We start from the raw sequence: 22,811 nt of genomic DNA, 5'->3' as shown, positions 1-22,811 counted from the left end.
GCATCTCCCACCATAGGTACTGGTTATTTTTCCATGAACTCACTCAGTGGCAGCTGCAGCTGCCATCCAAGCAGAAGAATGTGGGGAAGATTCAACTTCCTTGCCTGATGACATGGTCTCGGCTTATAACTAATTGGTTACATCTGATTTCGTACAGCCACTAATATCTAGAAATGACCTACCGGAGCTACCTAGGTATGCATCCTGTTTAACTTCTTCGGCTTCTTTTCTATGCAATCGCTGCTTTTGACTTTACACCAGGTACAGGTCACGTGAATCGTCCCGTCTCCGCATGAGGAGTTGAAGTTGATAGAAGAGCAACCATCTGAGGAAGTATTGATAATTCTCTTGAAAGAGCAGATATAATAATAGAGAATAACTAAATCCACGAGAGTAATCCAATTGATGACATTAACTAGACAGCTGTGTATTCATGCACTGGTTCCTCTTCCCCTCTCCGTCGCTTCTCCGCCTTTTACCCGCCCGAGCCAAGGCTTCAAGGCACCGCCTTGTCGTCATCCGACACTGTTAAGTTACTAACTTACTGTTACTAGGGCGAAGGACCAGACAGATTGGCGTGTTCCAGGTTGCACTCCAACCTCCCCATCATCTCCTTACTCCATCTCAACGCCTCTCCATCTCTCTTCTATGTTCATCGTTGATACAGTTATTGACTCTAGCTTATTAGAACGACCTTGTCCTGGTCGTTATCATTTTGTTTCGACTCACCAAATGCTGGTTCTTCTTGCTTGATATACTCGGCGGTCGGCGATAACTGTTGGAGCTCCGCCTGGTACTCAGTCGCTCTCGGAGCGAAAGGAAAACATTGTTGATTGATCTTCGCGTACAAATAAGTCATCATGCGTTTGAGATCTACAGTACGGCTCTCCTTAGCCGCTCTCCTCTCATTAAGCGCATCAACTACATCAGCCCGCAGCAACTACTCCCAGTCCGAGCTACTCCCCCGCTCTTCTCCGCGCTCGATGACCGACCTCCCGAATGTCCTCCGTGCTTCAACTGCCAGCTCGATGCTTTTCAATGCGCCCAATTTGCGCCCTGCAACAAATTCAACGGCAAATGCGTATGTCCGCCTGGCTTTGGTGGTGATGACTGCTCGCAGCCGGTCTGTGGCTCTCTAGCCGACGGGGTGAATCGAGCGCCGCGAAAGGGCGGGTCCTGCGACTGCAAAGAGGGCTGGAGCGGTATTAATTGCAACGTTTGCGAGACCAACGATGCCTGCAATGCGATGATGCCGGAAGGTGAAGGAGGCGTCTGCTACAAGCAAGGCGTCACGGTCAAGGAGAATTACCAGATGTGCGATGTGACCAACCGCAAGATCTTGGACCAGCTCCAGGACAGAAAGCCCCAGGTGACGTTTTCGTGTGAGGCCGACGACCACACCTGCAACTTTCAGTTTTGGGTGGACCAGAAAGAGTCCTTCTACTGCGCCTTGGACACCTGCGACTGGAATCTGGAGACAGGCTACAACCAGAATAAGTCGACGTACAACTGCAAAAATATCAACTGCAAGTGCATTCCAGGACGCATGCTTTGTGGCGAGGAGGGTTCGATTGATATCGGAGAGTTTCTTGCGCAGGAGATCAAGGGCCCCGCCTCTTTCCGAACCTTGACCACTGAAGGTGGCAGTCCGGAGGATGGAAGCAAGTTCCAGGAGCCGGCAATGGATGACTTGATCAAGAGCGTCTTCGGGGACCCTAGTATCTTTTTGAAGTGTGATGCTGGTGAGTGCTTGTATCATACAGATGTCCCAGGATATGTGCGCCCGATCAAGCAAATCAATACCCCTCTGATTGCTGGTGTGATTGCGGGCTGCGCTCTCTTTGTCGTTGCCGTCATTCTGGGTGTGTGGTACCTCTCCCGCAGATCCTACCATGGACGAATCTATCTTCCTCTATCCGATGACTCGGACGATGAGGCCGCCAGACTTCTTGCAGACCACAAGCCCGCGGCATTGTACTGGGATAACGTGTCTTACTACCTTAACGGAAAGGAAATCCTATCTGGCATCCAAGGCGCCGCGCACCCTGGCGAAATTACAGCTATCATGGGAGCATCCGGTGCGGGAAAGACAACCTTCCTGGACATTCTGGCTCGCAAGAACAAGCGGGGCACGGTGCAGGGCGACTTCTACATCAACGGGGAAAAGCTCAGCGATCACGACTTCAAGAGCATGGTCGGCTTTGTCGACCAAGAGGACACTATGCTGCCAACGCTAACGGTGCATGAAACTATCCTGACCAGCGCATTGCTGAGACTCCCTCGGGACATGAGCCGAGCCGCTAAAGAACAGCGTGTATTTGAAGTCGAAAAGCAGCTTGGAATCCACCACATTAAAGACCAGTTGATTGGGTCCGAGGAAGGCAGAGGCCGGGGCATTTCTGGTGGAGAGAAACGCCGAGTCGGCATTGCCTGCGAACTCGTCACCAGCCCGAGCATGTGAGTGTGACAATCATGCGACAGCGTAATCTAAAGTTGTGACCTCAGTCAAATTACTGACCAGCGTTGCGTGGCAGACTCTTCTTGGACGAACCCACCAGTGGATTGGTACGAGATCCCCAAATCTTGTGTGACCGCAGTTTTTGGTTGTGCATTTGCTAATGGGTTTTAAATAGGACGCTTTCAACGCTTTCAACGTTGTTGAATGCCTGGTTACTTTGGCCAAAACCTACAATCGCACAGTTATTTTCACCATTCACCAACCGAGGTCGAACATTGTAGCGCTCTTCGATCGTCTTATTCTCCTAGCTCAAGGAAAGACCGTATACTCGGGCCAATTCTCAACATGTCAGCAGTATTTCGACGAATCAGGCTACTCCTGTCCTCCCGGCTTCAATATTGCGGACTACCTTGTGGACCTCACCATGCATGCTAGTGTTACCCGGTCACATGAAAATGGAAATGAGAGGCCCTTCTTGGACGTGCAGCCCCCGCGGACTGCCTCGAGTAGTTTGAGAGCGGTGAAGTCGGTTGCGAGCGCCTCCAACGCGAGCATCGAGGACAGCGTTGAGTCCAGTCGACGCCCCAAGAGTAAACGGCGGATCTCTCTCAAGCAGCGACAGGATAAACAGCTATACTCGCGTAAAAAGGACCACGAGACACCGCCGACACCGAAGACCGATGAAGAAGACGGTGGTGAAGTATCTGACAGCACTCAGCAGTGGCTTCGCCTCTCCCGCCAACAGGGCCATGTTCCACCCCAGGTCCTGGATGACCCTGATCACTTGCCACCCGCTGCCCCTGGCCCAACCGATCTTGACATCCTGGTCGCCAACTACGCCTCCTCTGATGTTGCTCGCTCGGTTCATGATGAGATCGTTTCGGCCGTCCAGAAAGCTCACGTCGCGAACGGTTCCACTAATGCGGAGATCATGTCAGGAGCTGCTACCGGTCATGCAAAGAGTTACCCAAGAGTCAGCCTTTTGCGCCAGTTTGTTATCCTCTCTCAGCGGACATGGCGCAACTTGTATCGGAACCCGATGCTGATGCTTACGCATTACGCGATCTCGATTCTCCTGGCAGTGCTATGTGGATATCTCTTCTATGGGCTGACGGACGACATCAAGGGCTTCCAGAACCGCTTGGGTCTTTTCTTCTTCATCTTGGCTCTATTCGGATTCAGCACGCTCACCAGTCTGACTGTCTTCTCCACCGAAAGGCTTCTGTTCGTCAGAGAGCGGGCCAATGGCTACTATCATCCCATTACCTACTTTGCTGCCAAGGTGGTCTTCGACGTTGTGCCCCTAAGATTGATACCTCCGATCATCATGGGAATCATTGTGTACCCCATGACCGGACTGATTCCTGCTTGGGGAGAATTTTTCCGCTTCATCCTGGTGCTTGTGCTCTTCAATTTGGCTGCGGCTAACATTTGCCTGTTCATCGGTATTGTCTTCCGCGACGGAGGCGTGGCCAACTTGATCGGCAGTCTCGTCATGCTCTTCAGTTTGTTGTTTGCGGGCCTCTTGCTCAACCATGATGCGATTCCGAAGTCCGCATTGTGGCTTCAGACTGTGAGTTTCCAGTCTATTTTACCCCCGAAAGTTTTTAAGAATGCTAACATAATACTAGCTGTCCATCTTCCACTACGGTTTCGAGGCACTGATTGTGAATGAAGTGACCTTCTTGACGTTGATTGACCACAAGTATGGACTAGACATTGAAGTTCCTGGAGCCTCCATATTAAGCGCATTTGGGTTTGATACCCTGGCGTTCTGGCCGGATGTCATCGGACTGGCGATCATCTCCGGAGCATTCATCGTGATTGCCTATGCAGCGATGCATTTCTTGCTCGTGGAGAAGCGGTAGAGAATTTGGCTACTTTACCCCTGTCGCACGGACGATGACCGGGCCATCCGAATTGCCTAGGATCGATATTTCTTCTTGCGATGCATAATCACACATCTGTTATTATTGCTTGTGATGTTTAGACGGACATATGGGTCTCTTCCTTCTATTTCAGGGGTGGGATTTGCGTCGGATGATACACTGGATGTACATATATGATTGCTGAACGATGCTCTTTTGCTTGACGTGGTCAATCGAAGACGCCAGATGCGGATAGAAGCACGTGTTTCAAACGTCATTGTTTGACAGCGGCAATTCAGCCTCAGCTATGTGCTATGCTGGTTGTAAGCGTTAGTAGAAGCAGTAGTAGTCTTAGTAGTTTATCTGAACACATAGATAGATAGTTATATCAGTATCTCATTCATATTCCACATTATTATTATCCCATCTCATGTGCGTGGGCGTCCTCCTACCTGTTCTTTTACTCCAACTGGTTAGATCACCACTCCGCACAAACCACCAGCACAGCTCCAACCTCCTGCGCCAGATTCATCTCTCCATTTGCTGAAGTCATTCTCAAGCTGTGAGATTTCAACACTGAACCCTTCGATCTACTATCACTCAGGTCATCTCTTCTTCTACTCTTTGCCCCTAATCATTTGTGCTATCATAGCTCCCAGTCTAAGCTTCTTTCGGCCTCACCGCCCGCTCGCTTCTCCATTCCGGCTTTTCTGAGCGGAAGAATCCACCCCCAACTCTGCTCTCTCTAGACCCCTCCACAGCCCACAGTCCACAGTGCACAGCTCCAGACCTTATTTCCACCAGCTTCCCCGTTCTGCCTGTGAGCTTCAAGCAACGGCTCATCCTCATCTTCTTCCTCTCCATCACCCTCTCTTAGAAGCAGTCCAATCAGCAACATGTCCGGTGAAGCGTGGCTCTACCTGTTGGCGGTGCTCATCAACGCTGTCAACCTGTTCCTGCAGGTCTTCTTTACTATCATGTACAGCGATCTGGAATGGTAAGTCTCCGTAGTTGCGACCTCTGAAATCAAATGTCACAAGCTAATTTGGTTACTTGCTGCAGTGACTACATCAACCCCATTGACCTTTGCAACCGTCTTAACGCCTACATCATCCCCGAAGCCGCTGTCCACGCTTTCCTCACTACCTTGTTCCTGATCAACGGCTACTGGGTCGCGCTCATTCTCAACCTGCCTCTGTTGGCGTTCAATGCCAAGAAGTATGTTTCGTCCGAATAGGGACCCCGTAGGAGTTTTTGAGATGGGCGGCGAGAATAGGGAGACCAGGCTAACCCGTCGTTCTGTTTCTAGGATCCTTGACAACCAGCACCTTCTGGATGCGACTGAGATTTTCCGCAAGCTGAACGTACACAAAAAGGTAGATAGGCACTTGTATCTCGCCACACGGGGAAGGTTCAGCTAACGAAAGTCAACAGGAATCCTTCATCAAGCTGGGCTTCCACCTCTTGATGTTCTTCTTCTACCTCTACAGCATGATTGTTGCTCTCATTCGCGACGAATCCCACTGACTTCGTGACAAGACGGAGTATGCGATGCGTTACGGCCGTTCCCCTTGAGGAGTCAATGATGCGTTCGCTGTCTTTTCTCGTACGGGGGACAAAGTTACATCCCTGGACCTCAGTGCCTGCCTGATAAGTGTCGATGCGTTTGCCTCGTCAAATACCTGTCCATGATCAGTGATGAAACTCTGACGGGCAGCGTTGAACGACTGGGCGACTGCCAAGATTCAAGCAGCGGGTATAAGATGCAATGTTGGGTGATGTCAATGATTGTACGAGGTGTGGTGATGATAGATGGTTCTTGATCCTGACTGACTGCTTTTGGTCATAGTCAGAAAGAGGACGTGTGGAGGAAGGTTTGGTAAGACGCCATGATGCTGTAATTGCTGCTTGTGATGTTCCTTTGCTATTTTCATGCTGTTGATGTCTGTAATGCTGTATATACCTCTTGAGCGGTTTGACAATAAAGAGCGTACGATACCCTTCGGGTGATGTAACTATTAATAGAATAATAAAAAGACCAAGGATATGCACGCCAATTATTTGATACCCAACACGAAGAACGGATGTCGAGTTGTGTATAGTTGCGTGGTTGATCTCATCCTGCGCTCTCCATCGGTCTTCGCTGGTGGTTGTCCCGTCGCCCGTAAAATTCCAGACTCGCCGACTCTGTAGCGGCTCACTTTTCCCAGGAACACCAACAACCATCAACCGTCCGACGTAGTTTGAGACGTTTATTTACTCTCATTCCATCGCCCGCAGGACATATCTCCAACATGGCATCATTATTAGGTGCCGACTACAACTCCAGCGACGATGACGCCACAACGCCCCAGATCGCAACGGCGATCCCAGCGACCAAGGTCGTCGCTGCGCCCGAAGTGAACACAGAGGTTTGGTCCCTTGAGCAGCCAGATTTTGTTTTCTTTCAAAAAATTTGGTTTCCTCTTGCATCAAGGCTATGGAACTAACGATCCCATAGAATCCAGTGCACATGCAGATGATGCTGGCTAACACCACGTCCAACGCCCTCACTTACAACGCAACATATGACGATCTCTCACGACCGTCGCAGGGGCCGGCGAACCCCTTCAAGCCAGCCGGCTCCGCCGGCGGCCTGAAACGCAAAAACGTCCCGACCGGATTCGCCGAAGAGGCCGCCATCAGCGAGGCAACGTTCGCCGCGCAGCACCGCACATTCCAGAGTCTGGGATACACGCGAAACCCCTCGGCGCCGGACCAGTTTGTGGGGAATTTGAACAGTGCGGCAGAACATGGAGGCCGGGACGTGATCCAGATGAAGCCGTCCAAGGAGGTGTCTGCGGCGCTGCGCGCCAAGAGGCAGAAGAAGGGCGACCCCAGCATCGTTGAGGGCGAGGGCGCGTATCTGGGACCCTGGGCCAAATATCGGGACGACGACCGTGTCTATGAGGAGGAAGCTGCCTTAGCGGATCAGGAGCTGGGAACGGATGAGGAGTTTGTGGAGGAGGACGAGGAGCTGGCGCCGGCACACATGCCAGCCATGAGCAAGGCGGCGACCGAATACCAGGACGACGCGTCCAAGGTGGAAACGACCGAGTTCCACGGCAGCGAGCAATTCGACTATCTCGGCCGGACGTACATGCACGTTCCGCGGGACCTGGACGTCGACCTGGAAAAGGAGGTCGGCAGCATCAAGAACTACGTGCCCAAGAAGCTCATCCACACCTGGAAGTCGCACACCAAGGCCATCACCTCGCTGCGTTTCTTCCCCAACTCTGGCCACCTGCTTCTCTCGTCTGCTGCTGACGGCAAAGCCAAGATCTGGGATGTGTATCACTCCCGGGAGCTCCTGCGGACCTTTTCGGGCCACTCCAAGGCTATAACAGACACGGACTTCCACCCGTCCGGCAAGACCTTCCTGACCGCCTCGTACGACCGCCAGATGAAACTCTGGGACACCGAGTACGGCAAGTGCATCGCGCGCTTCTCGACAGGCAAGACACCGCACGTCCTGCGCTTCAACCCGGGCGCCGATCACTCGCACGAGTTCCTGGCCGGCATGTCCGACAAGAAGATCGTGCAGTTCGACACGCGCTCCGGCGAGCTGGTCCAGGAATACGACCACCACCTGGCAGCAATCAACACCATCACCTTCGTCGACGAGAACCGCCGCTTCATCTCCACCTCGGACGACAAGTCCCTGCGCGCCTGGGAGTACGGCATCCCCGTGCCCATCAAGTTCATCGCCGAGCCGTACATGTTCGCCCTGACGCGCGCCGCGCCCCATCCAAACGGCAAGTACGTCGCCTTCCAGTCCGGCGACAATCAGATCGTCGTGTACGGCGCCACGGACAAATTCCGGCAGAACCGCAAGAAGAGCTTCCGCGGCCACAATAACGCCGGGTACGCTGTTGACGTGAAGATCTCGCCCGACGGCCAGTTCATCGCGTCCGGTGACAGTGGCGGCTACGTCTGTTTCTGGGACTGGAAGACGGGCAAGATGTACCATAAGATCATGGCGGGTGGGAAAGAGGGGGGTGCCACCACCTGTCTGGACTGGCATCCCCAGGAGACGAGTAAAGTGGTTACGGGTGGATTGGACGGCGTCATCAAATACTGGGATTAATTTTCGTCTGGTTGGTTGCTCGCATGGCAATGGCATGCTATCTGTGTATACTACAGGTTTACTCATCACTTGCATGGATGTCTTTGAATTACCAAAGAGGGTATTGATTTTATTCACCTAATCCACCTACAATACCGTAAGATGCAACCATTTGTAGCAATAGCGCCTGTTTTTCCTTCCTCATTATTATACAAGAGATACAGACTAAAAACTAGCCATCTCAATCCAGCTCGCCACAAACGCCAACCTGCGGCCCGGTCAGCCGCCATCCGGCGAGAAAACTCCTCAAAGTTGAGCTTGGCGCCAGTACCGCCGCGTTCCTTCGCCTCCCGCTCTATCTGGTTCAGGTATGCCCAGCGAGTAAGCGTCAGCGTGGACGGAGGAAGCGTGGGGCCATGACGTCGCGGGAGGGAGGATGAAGAAGATGCAGCTGGGGGAGAGGTTGAATGGGTGAAGGGGGCATCTTGGGTGCGGTGGCTTCAGCATCAGGTGAAGAGGATGGTGCAGGGAAGGCGGTGCTGCCCGGTTGAAGACGAAGCTCCGCTGGGAGATCCTGCTGCTGTTGCTGCAGGTCGGTTTGCGAGAGAGAAGTCATAGGGACGAAGAGTGAGTTGTCCAGGTCGGGAACCGGTAGGCCGGGCACTCCTCGTGGAGCTTCTAGTTCTTCGTTCGGTCGAAACTGTGGTAGTGTCGGATCGTAGTCCGGCATGTCACGGAGTGAGCTGGCTTCTGTCGCGGCCTGGAACTCGGGCGTCAAGGAGCGAGCGGGCTCATTCGCAGCCGCGGTTTCTTCGACCCTCTCCTCGGCTGGAGCAGAATCAACCAAATCGTCGTCTTCTTCAGGATCGGCGAGGTGCACAGGTTGTACACTCTCAGGGCTCCCCAGTGTTGGACGCACGGATAAATCTGGACTATGATGAAGAGGCTCCAACTGTGGGCTTCGCAAAGAATAACCGGACCGATTCAGGAGTTCCTGCACTTCTTCGTCGGTTGCCGTCCCACCCTCCTGGGCCATCCGTTTCTTAGGGTCCATCATCTCCGCGAGTTCGATCTCGCGAGCCCAGATTTTGCGCTCTGTGCGGGTCCGATAGGCTTCCATGAGCAGATCTTCCTTTGGCTTGAATAAGATGTCAAGGAGTTCGTTGAACCCCTGCTGCGTTACCTGATACAAGATCTCCTTCCCGACGTCTTTCTCGACCTCGGGGATCTCAAACCCGCCCCACCGCTCGCCTACAGGGATGCTGCGAGACGAAGTAGAGGGATTGGATCTGACATCGTAGTCATCAGTGAGGTCGTCCTGGAACCGTACCTTGGACGACGACCGAGAGCGGGGGGATGGAGGGTGGGAATCGAGAGCTGAAGGGTGGCCGGGAGCATGCTCATCCTCGGACAGATGGTCGACATCAGGATCGCTCACATAGCCTTCAGGAGCAGTGGCACCATCTTCTACATCCGTGTAGAAGGCCCTCCGTCTCCAGCGCTCATCAATGCCATCCCTGCGGACGTCGGTCAGGAGTCTGTGGTGGTCATCGCGCATTCTACGAAAGACAACATCAGCAACGCGTTCTCTGTCCTCAGGGTCAGTGACCTCTTGAAGAGGGACAGGAGTCCCGAGAGCGTTGACAATATCTTGCTCAAGAATGTTCTCCGTGCCGGGCCAGTCACTAGCCACTGAGGAGCTGGACCCGTCCTCATCGGAGCTGGCATCTTCGTCGTTCCCTTGTTGTGCATCGCTTGAACGAGGAACATTCGAATCTCCGCGCCTGGAATCTGCGGCAGTCGAGTTTGCCTGTGCTGTCAGTTGTGCGGGAAACAGAGGCCCTCTGGATCCCCATCTGGCCCGGACAGCTGCCTCCCCTACAACAGCGTGTCGGTCGCCTGTGTCGGTGCCATCTTGACGTAATATACCCTGGTTATCCACGATTTCAAGATCTCCTTCGGAATTCAAGCGCTTCCCTTCCCCAGTCCTTGATGGCTCCCCGGAAGGAATACTGCCAGGGAATGCCGAGCTGACGGGCTGACTTCCAAGCACGACATCTCGTGCGCCTCCCTCGAGAAAGTCATCTTCCATACCAGCAATCATGTCGCGAGTTAGCTCCCGGCTGAGAGCGTAGTATGCACGGAAAACCCGCAAGAAATCCTTGCGCTCCACGTAGCCATCTCCATCAATGTCGTAGCCACGGAACACTCGCCGCAACCTTTCGTCATTGCTCTTGTTATTTAAGCTGGCCAAACCCTTGAGGAATTCTTCAAACCCGATCAATCCATCATTGTTCGTGTCATAGAACGCAAACATGCGGTCGTAGATGAGGCTTGGGGGCGGAGGACGGATGGAAGTATGCGGCACAAAACAACGATCAAACGTTTTGCGATCGATAGCCATGCACAACTTGTTCGGGTCGTCTGGCCACTCATAGCTCGCTAAGCACCTAAACTGGTCCCAGAGAGCGTCCAATTCCGTGTTCTCAAAATTGGTCTCCTTCATCAAACGCTTCGCCAGCGCGCGTGGCAGGCTACGAGGCAGCATGGCTGGCTTTCCCGGGTACCACACCGGCTGCGACTGTCTAGGATTTCCTAGGAAGGGCGCCGGAATCCGAACCTTGTAGAAGAGATGAGTTTTGATGTGCACCTGCATCGCCTCACAGGTCTCGCACAGGTCATAGTCAATGCAATTTGCGCACCGATACCGTATGCCTTGAATGGGCATGGCACCGCAGCTATTACACGTCACCTGTCGGTGGATATAGCCATCTCGTCTAGACTGATCCTCCGCAATGTGGTATAGCAGGTTCAGGAGATTCTGGCCTTCCTGCGCCGGAGACGACTCGTTATTCCCTTCCCGCCAGGAAAAGACGCTCTGATCGTCGACCACCGTCTCCCCACCATCCAGGTTCTGCAAGGGCACCGACTCCTCGGGAAACGTAGACGTAGACAGCGTAACCCGCTCTCCATTCTGGCGCCGCCGTCGAAGCTCCTCGCCGTAGTTGTCGTCCTCATTGAACCGTGCCAGCGCCCTCTCGATCCCCGTACGCGAAATCCCCCGCCGCTGCAGCTGCTCGATGAGATAGTTCCTCTCCGCACTCCCTTCCTCGATTGTATGCGCCGACGGAAAATCCAGAGCGAGGAATGACTCCAGGAATGTCTCCTCCATCATCTCGCGCATGCGCTCGGCATGGGCCTGCGGGACGCCGACTTCCTCCATCAGTTGATCGCGCGTAGCCAAGAGGGATGGGAGGAGGCCGCTCTCCACGCGACGCCCGTCCTCGGTCTCAATGCGAAAGGTGCCGTACACGCCATTCTGACGTTCTAGTTGCTCTAGATGAGCAATCGCGCGGTGCGACGGTGTATTACTGACATCGCTTTCGTCGGTTCCTGTTCGTCTTCGGCGGACAGCTCGTCGGCGACGTAGAGGGGTTTGGGGCGATGAGGGGAAAAGGATATTATTGTGGATGTATACCAGAGCGTAGGCTGCGGCAACGCCTGTGAGAAGGTAAAGAGCAGGACGATACCGTGTCAGGGAAACTGGTCGTGATTGGGAATCGGACATGACGGAGCAGGGTGGTTTGCAACTGCTGCAGAGATTAGGAAGTTGATATCATTATCATCACTGTTCATCGAAATAAGAACATAGGAGTTTTAAATCGCGTGAAATTAATGCGTAAGGAGCGGATAATGAAAGGTGTCGCATAAATATATCTGGAGAGCTGTGTTTGTAGGGAAATAGTAGCGGCGGCTTTGATCGGTCACGGCCTCGACCGCCTACAAAGATTGGGCCCGATTCTTGTCACTCCGCGGAGGTAATCGATGGGAATGACGCATAGATCTGTCCCATCAAGAGCTTCTACGTTGAATGCCATGCTAAAGTGAACTGTATAGGACTAAAAATAAACAATACGCACTTTTTGCCCTGGATTCGTCACAGGGTTGGTGGGGTACGAGGTATCTATATATCATCATCCCATCTATCGACATCTACCGAAATCCCACTATACACAATCCCACGTTGCCATCGTGTGTGGGATAGGTGTCTCTCGATTATTCCATACCGCCAATTGATCCGCTCAAGGAACTACGACTGAGTTTCGATTACCGACTCAGCTTGCTCTCTCGAATGAAGAAGCTGCTCAGGAGAGCGAAGAAGACGATGGCAACCATAAAGGCAAACCCCTTATTGGTAGCCCACCCATAGCAACCTCGCACGATCCTGGCAACTGTAGGATCGAGCGTTTTGATGTAGTCCAGACTCTGTCTCACTCCTTCGACAATACGATCAATGTCTTTGCTATCACGCAAAGCGAATCTGAGCTGACTGCGCAGGAGTTGTTGAACCACGGTGGAGGATAACGACACACCAATGACCGAACCTAGGGAGCGGAAAAGGTACGAGCAGGCAGTAACAACTGCCTGGTCCTCCGGAGTCGCACTTGAAACTAAAACGGCAGTTTAACAGAGTTTCGAGGTAGCAAATAAGGTAGGAAACACTCACTCAAGGCGATTAAGGTGGTCGTGACACCGATCCCGTTCCCAAAGCCACAGAGCACCATTCCCAGGATCATAGGGATTAGGCTCTGAGTAACCCCACCTGTGAAAAGGTAGATGGTGGTCAGGCCCACTGTCAGGAGGCCGTAAGCGATGATGGTTAGCCAGTAGTACTTCCCTGTCCATTTCATGACATAGCCAGCGAACAGAGAGCCCGAAACACCGGCTATAATACTCGGAAGGAGGCGCAGGCCAGAGACCGTAGCAGACACGCCATCGACAGCTTGAAAGTACAGAGGAATAAAGAAAAGTCCCGCAAGCCAGCCGCCAAAGCTAAAAAAGTTGCAGCAGTAGCTGGCAAAGAAGGTTCGGTTGAAGATGATATGACCAGGGGCAAACGGCTCAGCGGCGAAGTAGATTTCAATCAACACAAAGACCACGAACATGGCGAAAGAGATACAAAGCGACGCAATGGTTAATGGCATCGTCCAGGAGATGTTACTGCCTCGATCAAGCCCAAGGAGAAGGCCGACTACGGCTCCAACGAGCGCAAACGCTCCTGGAAAGTCGATCCGGCGCAGCTTGGTCTTCCAATGGCTATCCCCCTGAACAGGAAGATCTAGCATGATCGACACAGCTAGGAACGCAAGAACACATAGAGGAACCTGAGCGAGAAAGGCCCTGGGAACATTGTTAGCATAACACGCAATGCTGAAGACGGATCTTATGAGGAACATGCCACCGCCAGCCAATATAGTCGGACAGTATTCCTCCTGGTCAAACGTCAGCAAAAGTAGCTTCAAGTCAAATCGAAGCAACTCGAACCTAGTGGAGCACCCGTCCCCGAGCCAGTTGCATAAATAATGTTGATGATCCCTTGCCAGACCCCTCGCTCTCGAAGGGGAATGATATCACTCATCAGGATGCTAACCACAGTGGTCATGCCGCCCCTCCAATGCCTTGAAAAACCTTGACAACTCATCAGCATCATTCCAGATTTCACAACCATTCTATGGGCCTTACACGAGCAGCGATCAACTCATGGATGTTTCGCGCCAGGCCGCAAAACAGACAGCCAAGACCGAACACAAAATACGAGAATAAGAGACATGCTCGTCTGCCAAAGATATCGGACAACTTGCCATACAATGGCTGAAAGCTCGCCAACGTGATGAAATAAGAGGTAGCCACCCAACTGGTTAGATTGAGGGCTTTCAGGTCGGAACCGATCTGCCCATAACTGGCCACAATGATCGTCTGATCGGCTGCAGACAGGAAGATCTATTTCCAGCGGCGTCAGCAACAGTAATATTGCTGTTATAGCTCATAAGACCTACACCGAGGGAAACAGCAGGTAGAATGTATCGAAGGTTGTGCCTCGGCGCCAGGTCATCCTTCGAAGGATCCGCCTCGGGATCCCGAAGGATATTGTTGGTAATTGCACCATTGGTGGGAGCATTCCCACTCTGCGGACCCAGCAAAGGGGAGGTCTCTGTCGGAGTTCTATCTGAAGACATCTCCTGAAGCCTGGTATGTACCACGACAAAGTAAAACGAGACACAACGCAGATCAAAAAGGGCGAGTCAATGATGAGTGAGTCGAACACGAAAAGTAAGTCACGTGATAATAAACGGCCCCACTGACTCGGGATGACAAATTTAAGCGTCGGATGGAGCAATTGATTTCAACATGATTGGTTCTTTCGGCAATCTCAGAGTCCGCCGCCTACCCACCTTCCTGATCAGGTAGTACTTCAGACTTCAGTTGCTTTGTTTGGTTTGTTCCATTATCAACAATAACAACGCCTTATCTGTTTCATCGGACTTGCACATTACAGGTAAACATTCACAAAAATTGCAGTCTATCAGAGGAATTTTATTATTGTTTTAGTTAATTTTCAGCACCAGCGGTCCGTGCATCGACGAAGACAATGCAGGCGAACTCCTACTGTGCCAATGACATGCTCTGGCCCAGGAATCACCCCTTCAACGAGATGACTCACTTGCTCGTTGAGTCAACTATCTGTCAGATGAAAGGACTACGTGTGTCGTACAGCAATTTCGTCCAATAGAGCGTATCACCTCTTACATAACCTATCAGGGTTGAGTTGGAATGATAAGCTCAAGTCGTGAATGTTTTTAGTCATGTAGAGTCTATGGGTCTATATAATGCACATCAATTCTCAGCCGTCTTCGCATCCTCCGTGACGGGCAGCGGAATGGGTCCACCGGGCGAATCAGGTAGACGAGCAGTCAGAACTTCCACACCATCCTCAGTGACAAGAAGCGTGTGCTCAAATTGCGCGGACAAGGAACCGTCCGCCGTAGTGCTGGTCCAGTCGTCAGGCCATGTCCGATCACGGTGAGTACCAATGTTGATCATGGGCTCGATGGTGAAGCACATGCCAGGCTTGGCCGTTCCGACAGCCTTGTTCTTCGCGTAGTGGGGAACGTTGGGGGCACAGTGGAATAGCTGGTTGATGCCATGGCCACAGTAGGACTTGACCACACTGCAGTTCCGGCTCTTTGCAAGTTTTTCAATGACGTTGCCTGGTTCTCTGAAGAGCATGCCGGGCTTGACCAATTCAATCGCTTTGTCCAGGCATTCTCGAGAGGTTTCCACAACGCGTACCGCGTCTGGGTTCGCACGAGCCTTATCGCCAACATAATACGTCTCGTTGAGATCGCCGTGGAAGCCGTTGTGATACAGGGTAACGTCAATGTTGACGATGTCTCCATCCTCGAGGGGGCGCTGGTCGGGGATGCCGTGACAGATTGTCTCGTTGACGGATGTACATACGGATTTAGGGAAATGCATGTAGTTGAGAGGCGAGGGATATGACTGCCGACGTATTAGACTGCGACCATTTCTTTTGCTCTTTCAAAACGACAAGGACGCCACTTACATTACGCTCCAAGCATGCCTTGTGCACAATCTCATCGATGTAGTCGGTCGTAACACCCGGTCTGATCTCCCGAGCGGCAATATCAAGCACCTCTCGCGCCAGACGGCAGACCTTCCTCATCCCTTCTTGTTGTTCCTTATTCAAGATGGTGATGTTGTGACGACCGACAAACTTCTGCTCTGACCGAGGGATACCATCCTTGGCGTAGTCGGGGTGAGGAATAGACTTGGGAACCGTTCGCATGGGAGACAGAGGATAGACGGGTCTCAGAGAGCCCGTGAATTGGAACGAAGGGAAAGGGTTGAAATGTCCCGTGGCTGGATCAGGTTCAGAAACTACCTTCGGAGGGAAGAGGTTGGACAGGATATTACTCTTCGATTTGTGGATAGCCTTATGTTCACTCTGATAGGACGAGTCAGCGCATAACAGAAAATAAGAATAGAGCAACACACGTGGACCTTATCGGTCACGCGAGGCAGCGTACCCAGCTCCGCTTGAAACAATCTTGAGAGCAGAAGAAGCTATCCGTGCCCATCTTCAAGCAGGTTGGACACTGCAAACTTCCAGCATTGTTCGCGCACTCCACACCTATACATTTCCGGATCGCAACTTCTACTGCCATATTGGCGCACAAAGGAAAATCAACGGAGAAGTAAGAAACGTATTTACTGAAGAAGGTAGAAGAGGGGAAGATGAAAGGGACTGGGGTATATTGTCCTCGGAAGGCGATAATTTGATATCAATGCGTCGCAGGCGGCAAAAGGAAAAATTACCGTTATCAAGGCCACTAAGCCATATCTGACTTAGCGCAACACCAACGCTAAGATATCTGAAAGGGGACTAGTGCTTTTGTGCGCCAAGAATTCACAAGCGCCAAGCCTTAATACTCCGAACAGTGGGGTTTAATTCCAGATCGGGTAAAGCCCAACCGACCTTTCCGACATCGCGGCATATCATTTCCCAGGTGAGAGGACATAAGGCGTCAGCCGTGTAAGCTCGCAGAGAAGCAGCAATACCTTCACAAAAAGTGCAAAGTTCAGATAGATCTTGAGCCGCGGTCTCGTTCATATGGCGGACACTGTACGGAAGAAGCAAAAACTTGTTGTCGTCGGAGCTGGTCCGGTTGGGTCGCTGGCAGCTCTGTATGCCGCAGCCAGAGGTGATGAGGTGGAAATCTATGAACTGCGTGGAGGTAGGCCATATCTTTTCATTGAAATTGGTAATGATTGTACAATGGCGACCCAGTTCTTAATACGACTGTGTGTACAATGTGCAATGTACTATATTGATTCTTGTGTTACATTCCTACTCATGGCCCCACCTTGCACCTTGCATCTGATGCATAACCGATGATGTTGCAGCTGGCTCCGATATCCACCAATCTATGCTGCAGCTGCTAATCAAGTGATAGATCTTCGTGATCCCTCGACAGTCCCACTGAATTTCACAAAGTCCATCAACTTGGCATTGTCGGAGCGTGGAATTACCGCCATGAGGCACTCTAACCGGGAGGACCTCATCAACAACGTCCTCCAAGGCACGATTCCAATGCATGGACGGATGATCCACGGCAGAGACCGTGGGCAACTATGGGAAGCTGCGCAAGCATACGATGTCCATGGACGAGTAAGTAGTTTCCATCCTCGGATCATGTGAGTCATTACCAACGCAGCCAATAGGCCATCAATGCTGTCGACAGAAGCACCTTGAACAACGCACTACTCGATGAGCTGGAACGCACGCCTAATGTGAAGCTTTTCTTTAATCATAAACTGACCGGGGCCGATTTCACTGCGCGCAAAGCGTGGTTCGAACGCCGGGTGCCCGGCGAGGCTCCTCTTCCAAACTCTGCGAACCGCGTACCGGAGATCGAAGTTGAGTTTGACTTCATGATCGGCGCGGATGGAGCTCATTCTGCGGCAAGATACCACTTGATGAAGTTTGCCCGGGTGGATTATCAGCAGGAGTACATCGATACATTGTGGTGCGAGTTCCGCATTCCTCCAACTGAGGATGGCGATTTTCGCATCTCCCCAAACCACCTGCATATCTGGCCTGGAGGGGAATTCATGTTCATCGCCCTCCCATCCGCAGACAGGTCTTTTACATGCACCTTATTTGCGCCCGCCGCGCACTACAAATTTCTAGGAAGCTCGCCGCAGAACCTGGTCGAGTCTTTCAAGGACCACTTCCCCGGGGTTTGTCCAGAACTCATCTCTCCGGAAGATCTACAGGAGCAGTTCGCGGCCAACCCTCACCTTCCTTTGATCAGCCTCAAATGCAAGCCGCACCATTACAACTCAAGTATCGTCATTGTGGGCGATGCTGCCCACGCTGTCCTACCCTTCTACGGCCAAGGCCTCAACGCCGGACTTGAGGACATTCGTGTATTGTTCGAATTCCTGGACAAGCATGGCAGTTACGATTTAGATGCGAGCCCTGAAGCTCGTAGAGAAGCGCGCGCTAAAGCATTCCAAGAGTACACCGACCAGCGCTGTGCGGACACGCACGCTATCAACGACCTGTCCAAGCAAAACTACCTCGAGATGCGGTGGGGAGTCAAGACTCCTCTATACAAACTTCGCAAGTCAATTGAAGAGGCACTCGACCGCTACGTGCCCAGCCTAGGCTGGCAAACACAGTATTCGCGAGTGAGTTTCAGCAACCAACGGTACTCCGAAGTGATCCGATCTGCTCGATGGCAGGGCAGCATCCTCGGTTTGGGACTCGCGACTACCCTCATTTCCACGGTAGGAGTGATCGCGTACGTGGTGTGGAAGAAACCAAGGCAGCATTCGCCGCTTGGGCTCTTGCGCTACTCCTGGCGGCGCCTGAGTAGCATCTGGGTGAGGATGTTCCGCACAATTGCCTATGCTTGATCACGATATATCTCACGTCTTTCCCCTCTTCACCTGTTCTGAGTAGCGTTTGATGATGTATGTCTGTACATCTATGTCCTTTGCAAACCTGGCGTTACAATTTCACCTGCTGTAAGCTATCCGACGTCCAAAAACTTGCATACCAGACGGAAATAGAACCATGCTATCGTCAACACTCAATAATCCCCTAGCCGCCAAATGTGTCATAACTAGTACGTACTCCTGGAGAACTTCAAAATATGCTGGTCTGTCGATATAGCAGAGTCACATCTCATTTACAGTCAATGGCTGCACCGAGAAGGCAGTGGTGCGACCCCAGACTGGTCATTTTGGGGAGTGTCATGATTTCTACATTCTTCTTCGACCTTTTCGTCCTTTGGATTCCCCTCCGAAACATGGAGGCGGAAAATGGCGTGTGTGACAGACCTCTGAAGACCGTGAACCGAGCCATGATCGAGAAGATAATATGGTCAGACCAAGTAAACCAGAAAACACCACATAGATTCAGACAATGGCAGTCATCCCTCAACGACAAGGGTACATGGACAAAAACAATAACAACGACTCAAAAACGACAAGTTCCCGCCAGTCAATAGACTCACATAGCAACAACAGACCGCTGCCGGTTATCCGGTCTCGTAGTGTACAGGGAACACGGGCCATGGTTGAGGGGGAGGACACATGAATTCAGTAGAGTTCCTCGGCCATTAGACAGGTAGAGTGCCCTCCTGACGAAAAGAGATTGGGCCACCCAGTAGAACGGTACAAACAGATCGTATATTCATTAGACCCTCTCATCGGTCCATCGCCATTGATAGGAGAAGGAAAAGTTGGAACACAACCAAACCTGGAGCGCTGAGCTTCATCTTGTCCATCGGGATCAAGCGAGAAATCCTTTAGGCCGTCCACGCGGTAAATAAGGTACGAAATAGAGTCCATCCACGGAAATTGAAGGGCATCTCCAAGGGCGCCGGGCATTAAATAAGGAGGATTCCACGGGACCGGAGGGACATCATGGCTTCCAACGGATACTCCTTTGGGATGAAGAAAAATAGGCCATATCGTGGCGAGATCCGTAAAATAAGAAAAATGGCAAAATCCAGGACTAATTCAAGGACTGGCGAATTTCACGCGCCGGCTGCGCCGCTCATGGATACGTTTCTCGGTATCAATATAAAGTTTGTCCAGATAGTCCATGGCACTGGCATCTTTGAGCATTTTGGCAACCTGAGTGCCGGCTGAGATGAGCTGGAGCACATTGCGATCATCCTTGATGGGTCTAGACTGATGTTTGGCAGCATGTCTCATTTCCAGGGAATTTTCCAATACTGTCACTAGTTGTTTGATTTGGCCATTGTAAAGAACGCGGGCAGGTATGCGGCGCTTGGTGGCCAGCCTTTTCAGGAGATATACCCACTCGGTCCATTCGCGGTCCGAGGGAATTCTCACCTCTCTCTTGTCTGCTTCCAAGGGGATGGGGAACTGGTACTTGGCAACAAAGTCAAATGCACACTGGGACAAGCGGTCATTAACTGCGTTCAAGATTCGATCTTGCTCTGAAACATCAAGATTAGTAGGAAGATGAGGAAGCTCTTTGGCCTGCTCCTCAATGATGCGCAGGGATGGTGGCTTTAGCAACTGATGGGGTCCGTCAAACTCGTCACGGTTCGAGGGACGTCTCTGAGACTGGTACCGTGTAGTGGCCTTCACCTTTTCGGCATTACGCCGGCTATTTCTCTCGAAGAGGCATTCCGGTGTCTCCATAGGCTTGGCTAATTCGTAATCCTGCCTCAGTGATTCCGCGGGGAGACGCGCAGGATGGTCCCAATCACGATGCAGCGTACCTGGGCGCTGTAGCGAGGCAACTGGCGAGAAATGCATACCCCCTTGGCTGTGCGGAATTCCGGGGGCACACCGTACGCCATACGAAAGTCATAGTCCGGCGACGGTTGCTGCGGACAGCTCGAGATGCCAATCTGAGTATCAACCGGAGCATATTCACGAGTAGGCGGAAAGCATCTTTTGGCACTGAGCCGAGAAAACAAAACAGTCTCAGCACAACCGGAACATCAGTGAAGTATGGTATGTGGACGATCGTTTCGAGGGATTTTGGTTACCTTTGCTGATAAATTATCGGTGCCTCAGACGAAGTCCCGTAAAGGTGTGGCCTCGGAGGCACCATACCACTAGAGGGTGTGAGTTACCTTTTGCAAGTTTCATAACTGGCAAAGAGGAACATAGACAGATAGGTGGTTGACAGTGTATATCGGAAATTACCTATGATGAGGCCAGGATTCAGAGTCGCTGCCGATGGAGAACGACCGAGAACCGTTGCTCGACGTTGGTCCAGAAAAGGAGCTGAGCCCCGACGAAGACATGGGCATCAGAAGAGGAGGGAGGACCGGCGACATGAGGCCGACTATGGAAGAGTCACAGAGCTGAGATAAAGGATTGGCTTTGAAGAATGTTGAAGAGCCGTCACTCAATGGTCGAAACTGTCTATCAACGTGTCTGAAGAGAGGGAGAACAGTCGCGGTTTAATAGGATGAAGGAGACAGTAAAAAGCTGGCCGAGAAGCCAATCGACAGCACGACAAATAAGATCCGAGATCTCTTTGATATCTCAAGTCACTGAAGACAGGCAAGACAAGAAGGACCCCACAACTGTGGCAACAAACGAACGGAAGAGTCGAGGAAGGTTACGGTCTCTGTCCAGAGGAATAGAAAGTAGACTATACCTGATTACCTGTGGTCGATAAGCGCGGAGAAGTACTAGGATCGAAGTCCAGAAGATGGCCCGCCTGAGCTAGTCCACGGAATCAGGAGCTGATGAGTGCTCCGCACTGTGCCTTTTCTACAAGGATCAATCGGATAGCGAGCGCCACTGACAGCAATTGGCAGTCATTATCGCCAGCCGAAGAAGCAGCTAAAGTGCATCATTATTGGATCCGGCACAGATTGTCTCACAGATGGATCAGGTGGATACGGTGCCATAAGCCGGAGAGTACGGCCATGGGTAGACTTTTTTGGAGATATCTGGCCCAAGACCAAAGCCCGTCGCCTCCGGGTGATGATCCATGCTCATTCGAGGTTGATTCTGAGGAAAAGGGAAGTGGGGAGAAGAGCAAAAGGATCCGTGCCGCATAGAGTTTTGGACATTTGGGCAGCAATCTCAGGGCATTTGTCCTCTTGGAAGCGGGAGGCTTGAGCCTATGGGGGCTAATTCAATAACTAAAGCACTGGATCCCGCGAATGAGTTGTGCTGAGTTGGCCCTATTGAACAGCCCCGATGAAGTCGATGGCTTGATGGATGGAGGACTGATGGACGGAGATGGAAGCGTGGTTTGTCCCGATTAGGTAACGCTGCCCTTTGTGCCCTCTACCTCGATCCCAGTTGGCCTCGTCTTCCTCTTGGTCATGCTTCAGTCCCGTCCTTTCCCCAATAGACCTTGCTTTTCCGCATGATATTTGCCTCTGTTATACACTCTGGCATGTTGATCGAACTACCACCTGTTGCTTTTGACTAAGAGGCCCAATGGATACCTTGGGCTTCACTCGTTTTGGACAAATACTAACGGGAACCATTTAGGCAATCGTTCATTATCAAGCGCAATAAGCGGTACCTATGATAGAGAGTCCAGTCCTAGCTGACTGTCGGCCTGAAGTCGAAATTGGGCTCGAATAAAACATGGATCTCCATTCATTGCCTTACGATGATTGATTGATACAAGGAGACATTGGGCATATAGTTTGCTGCATGCCTGACCGCCCGAGCCCCAGGCCAACGCATCAGCAGTTCTCATTCATACTACTGATTGTATATCTACATGTACCCGAGATCGCTAGCGGGCCTGAGCGTGTGTGAGGATGTGATAATGATAATCTTGTTGAGAATAAATGCGAGATATTCGGCGTTTAGCATAATGGGACCGGATGATTCCGATATGCCTTTACCGTTGCATTAACACCTGGAGCAACTGCCAATATTAGATATGGAGAAGTGGCCCTGGAATTAGTTCGTTAAGGTAATAACGACGGAAATATACCTGACGGAGGGACGATTGCGAGAGTGCTGCCAACCATCTGCGGTCCAACAA

At 51.8% G+C, this 22,811-nt stretch overlaps 9 protein-coding genes across 9 annotated transcripts; 4 read left to right on the top strand and 5 right to left on the bottom strand.

Annotated features, from left to right (window-relative positions):
- Nucleotides 1-860: 860 nt before the first annotated feature.
- On the top strand, nucleotides 861-4,578 carry P174DRAFT_450039 (putative ATP-dependent permease ADP1; the record flags this gene model as incomplete). Its single annotated transcript, XM_024828900.1, has 5 exons — nucleotides 861-878; nucleotides 938-2,457; nucleotides 2,535-2,565; nucleotides 2,634-4,031; nucleotides 4,090-4,578. The coding sequence occupies 5 exons, from the start codon at nucleotides 861-863 to the stop codon at nucleotides 4,324-4,326; spliced, it is 3,204 nt and encodes a 1,067-aa protein (XP_024684242.1). The 3' UTR covers nucleotides 4,327-4,578.
- Nucleotides 4,579-4,750: 172 nt separating this feature from the next.
- P174DRAFT_440243 (cornichon family protein) lies at nucleotides 4,751-6,344 on the top strand. Its single transcript, XM_024827010.1, has 4 exons — nucleotides 4,751-5,323; nucleotides 5,389-5,544; nucleotides 5,636-5,702; nucleotides 5,761-6,344. The coding sequence occupies exons 1-4, from the start codon at nucleotides 5,223-5,225 to the stop codon at nucleotides 5,851-5,853; spliced, it is 417 nt and encodes a 138-aa protein (XP_024684241.1). The 5' UTR covers nucleotides 4,751-5,222; the 3' UTR covers nucleotides 5,854-6,344.
- Nucleotides 6,345-6,527: 183 nt separating this feature from the next.
- On the top strand, nucleotides 6,528-8,552 carry P174DRAFT_440242 (WD40 repeat domain-containing protein). Its single transcript, XM_024827009.1, has 2 exons — nucleotides 6,528-6,737; nucleotides 6,827-8,552. Exons 1-2 carry the CDS (start codon nucleotides 6,621-6,623, stop codon nucleotides 8,450-8,452), a joined length of 1,743 nt encoding a protein of 580 aa, XP_024684240.1. The 5' UTR covers nucleotides 6,528-6,620; the 3' UTR covers nucleotides 8,453-8,552.
- Nucleotides 8,551-12,115, bottom strand: P174DRAFT_440241 (EF hand domain protein). Its single transcript, XM_024827008.1, has 13 exons — nucleotides 11,957-12,115; nucleotides 11,858-11,932; nucleotides 11,804-11,824; nucleotides 11,745-11,767; nucleotides 11,640-11,720; nucleotides 11,394-11,618; nucleotides 11,358-11,363; nucleotides 11,307-11,327; nucleotides 11,052-11,276; nucleotides 10,999-11,012; nucleotides 8,987-10,965; nucleotides 8,735-8,882; nucleotides 8,551-8,699 (listed from the first exon to the last, which is right to left on the bottom strand). Exons 1-13 carry the CDS (start codon nucleotides 11,997-11,999, stop codon nucleotides 8,657-8,659), a joined length of 2,904 nt encoding a protein of 967 aa, XP_024684239.1. The 5' UTR covers nucleotides 12,000-12,115; the 3' UTR covers nucleotides 8,551-8,656.
- A 231-nt stretch (nucleotides 12,116-12,346) lies between these two features.
- On the bottom strand, nucleotides 12,347-14,488 carry P174DRAFT_387197 (putative MFS multidrug transporter). The gene is made up of 4 exons (XM_024823344.1): nucleotides 14,269-14,488; nucleotides 13,955-14,212; nucleotides 12,939-13,704; nucleotides 12,347-12,882 (listed from the first exon to the last, which is right to left on the bottom strand). The coding sequence occupies exons 1-4, from the start codon at nucleotides 14,446-14,448 to the stop codon at nucleotides 12,539-12,541; spliced, it is 1,548 nt and encodes a 515-aa protein (XP_024684238.1). The 5' UTR covers nucleotides 14,449-14,488; the 3' UTR covers nucleotides 12,347-12,538.
- A 561-nt stretch (nucleotides 14,489-15,049) lies between these two features.
- P174DRAFT_387194 (methionine aminopeptidase MAP1) lies at nucleotides 15,050-16,614 on the bottom strand. Its single transcript, XM_024823343.1, has 3 exons — nucleotides 16,321-16,614; nucleotides 15,837-16,238; nucleotides 15,050-15,772 (listed from the first exon to the last, which is right to left on the bottom strand). The coding sequence occupies exons 1-3, from the start codon at nucleotides 16,456-16,458 to the stop codon at nucleotides 15,107-15,109; spliced, it is 1,206 nt and encodes a 401-aa protein (XP_024684237.1). The 5' UTR covers nucleotides 16,459-16,614; the 3' UTR covers nucleotides 15,050-15,106.
- Nucleotides 16,615-16,790: 176 nt separating this feature from the next.
- bna4 (kynurenine 3-monooxygenase) lies at nucleotides 16,791-19,075 on the top strand. The gene is made up of 3 exons (XM_024823342.1): nucleotides 16,791-17,028; nucleotides 17,248-17,462; nucleotides 17,516-19,075. Exons 1-3 carry the CDS (start codon nucleotides 16,905-16,907, stop codon nucleotides 18,713-18,715), a joined length of 1,539 nt encoding a protein of 512 aa, XP_024684236.1. The 5' UTR covers nucleotides 16,791-16,904; the 3' UTR covers nucleotides 18,716-19,075.
- A 493-nt stretch (nucleotides 19,076-19,568) lies between these two features.
- P174DRAFT_138635 (uncharacterized protein) lies at nucleotides 19,569-20,992 on the bottom strand. The gene is made up of 2 exons (XM_024821123.1): nucleotides 20,833-20,992; nucleotides 19,569-20,743 (listed from the first exon to the last, which is right to left on the bottom strand). Exon 2 carries the CDS (start codon nucleotides 20,594-20,596, stop codon nucleotides 19,826-19,828), a length of 771 nt encoding a protein of 256 aa, XP_024684235.1. The 5' UTR covers nucleotides 20,597-20,743; nucleotides 20,833-20,992; the 3' UTR covers nucleotides 19,569-19,825.
- Nucleotides 20,993-22,287: 1,295 nt separating this feature from the next.
- On the bottom strand, nucleotides 22,288-22,621 carry P174DRAFT_138612 (uncharacterized protein). The gene has a single exon (XM_024821122.1). It carries the CDS (start codon nucleotides 22,515-22,517, stop codon nucleotides 22,338-22,340), a length of 180 nt encoding a protein of 59 aa, XP_024684234.1. The 5' UTR covers nucleotides 22,518-22,621; the 3' UTR covers nucleotides 22,288-22,337.
- Nucleotides 22,622-22,811: the final 190 nt, after the last annotated feature.

Source organism: Aspergillus novofumigatus, assembly GCF_002847465.1.
Source record: "Aspergillus novofumigatus IBT 16806 chromosome Unknown P174scaffold_3, whole genome shotgun sequence".
Lineage (NCBI taxonomy): Eukaryota > Fungi > Ascomycota > Eurotiomycetes > Eurotiales > Aspergillaceae > Aspergillus > Aspergillus novofumigatus.
The sequence above is the reverse complement of the archived record's forward strand: the minus strand, read 5'-3'. Positions and strand labels throughout refer to the sequence as shown.

Bases quoted from the DNA above. Each gene is read 5' to 3' on its own strand.
- P174DRAFT_440243 (XM_024827010.1), top strand. From the start codon at position 5,223: ATGTCCGGTGAAGCGTGGCTCTACCTGTTGGCGGTGCTCATCAACGCT. The intron at 5,324-5,388 runs GTAAGTCTCCGT...TACTTGCTGCAG, and splicing joins ATGTACAGCGATCTGGAATG to TGACTACATCAACCCCATTG. The intron at 5,545-5,635 runs GTATGTTTCGTC...TTCTGTTTCTAG, and splicing joins TTGGCGTTCAATGCCAAGAA to GATCCTTGACAACCAGCACC.
- P174DRAFT_387194 (XM_024823343.1), bottom strand. From the start codon at position 16,458: ATGGCAGTAGAAGTTGCGATCCGGAAATGTATAGGTGTGGAGTGCGCG. The intron at 16,239-16,320 runs GTACGCTGCCTC...TCGTCCTATCAG, and splicing joins ATTGTTTCAAGCGGAGCTGG to AGTGAACATAAGGCTATCCA. The intron at 15,773-15,836 runs GTAAGTGGCGTC...ATACGTCGGCAG, and splicing joins AGGCATGCTTGGAGCGTAAT to TCATATCCCTCGCCTCTCAA.
- bna4 (XM_024823342.1), top strand. From the start codon at position 16,905: ATGGCGGACACTGTACGGAAGAAGCAAAAACTTGTTGTCGTCGGAGCT. The intron at 17,029-17,247 runs GTAGGCCATATC...ATCAAGTGATAG, and splicing joins AATCTATGAACTGCGTGGAG to ATCTTCGTGATCCCTCGACA. The intron at 17,463-17,515 runs GTAAGTAGTTTC...CGCAGCCAATAG, and splicing joins CATACGATGTCCATGGACGA to GCCATCAATGCTGTCGACAG.
- P174DRAFT_440242 (XM_024827009.1), top strand. From the start codon at position 6,621: ATGGCATCATTATTAGGTGCCGACTACAACTCCAGCGACGATGACGCC. The intron at 6,738-6,826 runs GTTTGGTCCCTT...ACGATCCCATAG, and splicing joins CGCCCGAAGTGAACACAGAG to AATCCAGTGCACATGCAGAT.
- P174DRAFT_138635 (XM_024821123.1), bottom strand. From the start codon at position 20,596: ATGCATTTCTCGCCAGTTGCCTCGCTACAGCGCCCAGGTACGCTGCAT.
- P174DRAFT_387197 (XM_024823344.1), bottom strand. From the start codon at position 14,448: ATGTCTTCAGATAGAACTCCGACAGAGACCTCCCCTTTGCTGGGTCCG. The intron at 14,213-14,268 runs GTAGGTCTTATG...CGCTGGAAATAG, and splicing joins TACCTGCTGTTTCCCTCGGT to ATCTTCCTGTCTGCAGCCGA. The intron at 13,705-13,954 runs GTAAGGCCCATA...ACGTTTGACCAG, and splicing joins ATGAGTTGATCGCTGCTCGT to GAGGAATACTGTCCGACTAT.
- P174DRAFT_440241 (XM_024827008.1), bottom strand. From the start codon at position 11,999: ATGTCCGATTCCCAATCACGACCAGTTTCCCTGACACGGTATC. The intron at 11,721-11,744 runs GTGTACGGCACC...TTTCGCATTGAG, and splicing joins AACTAGAACGTCAGAATGGC to ACCGAGGACGGGCGTCGCGT. The intron at 11,277-11,306 runs GTCTTTTCCTGG...GGGAATAACGAG, and splicing joins CGGTGGTCGACGATCAGAGC to TCGTCTCCGGCGCAGGAAGG.
- P174DRAFT_138612 (XM_024821122.1), bottom strand. From the start codon at position 22,517: ATGAGAACTGCTGATGCGTTGGCCTGGGGCTCGGGCGGTCAGGCATGC.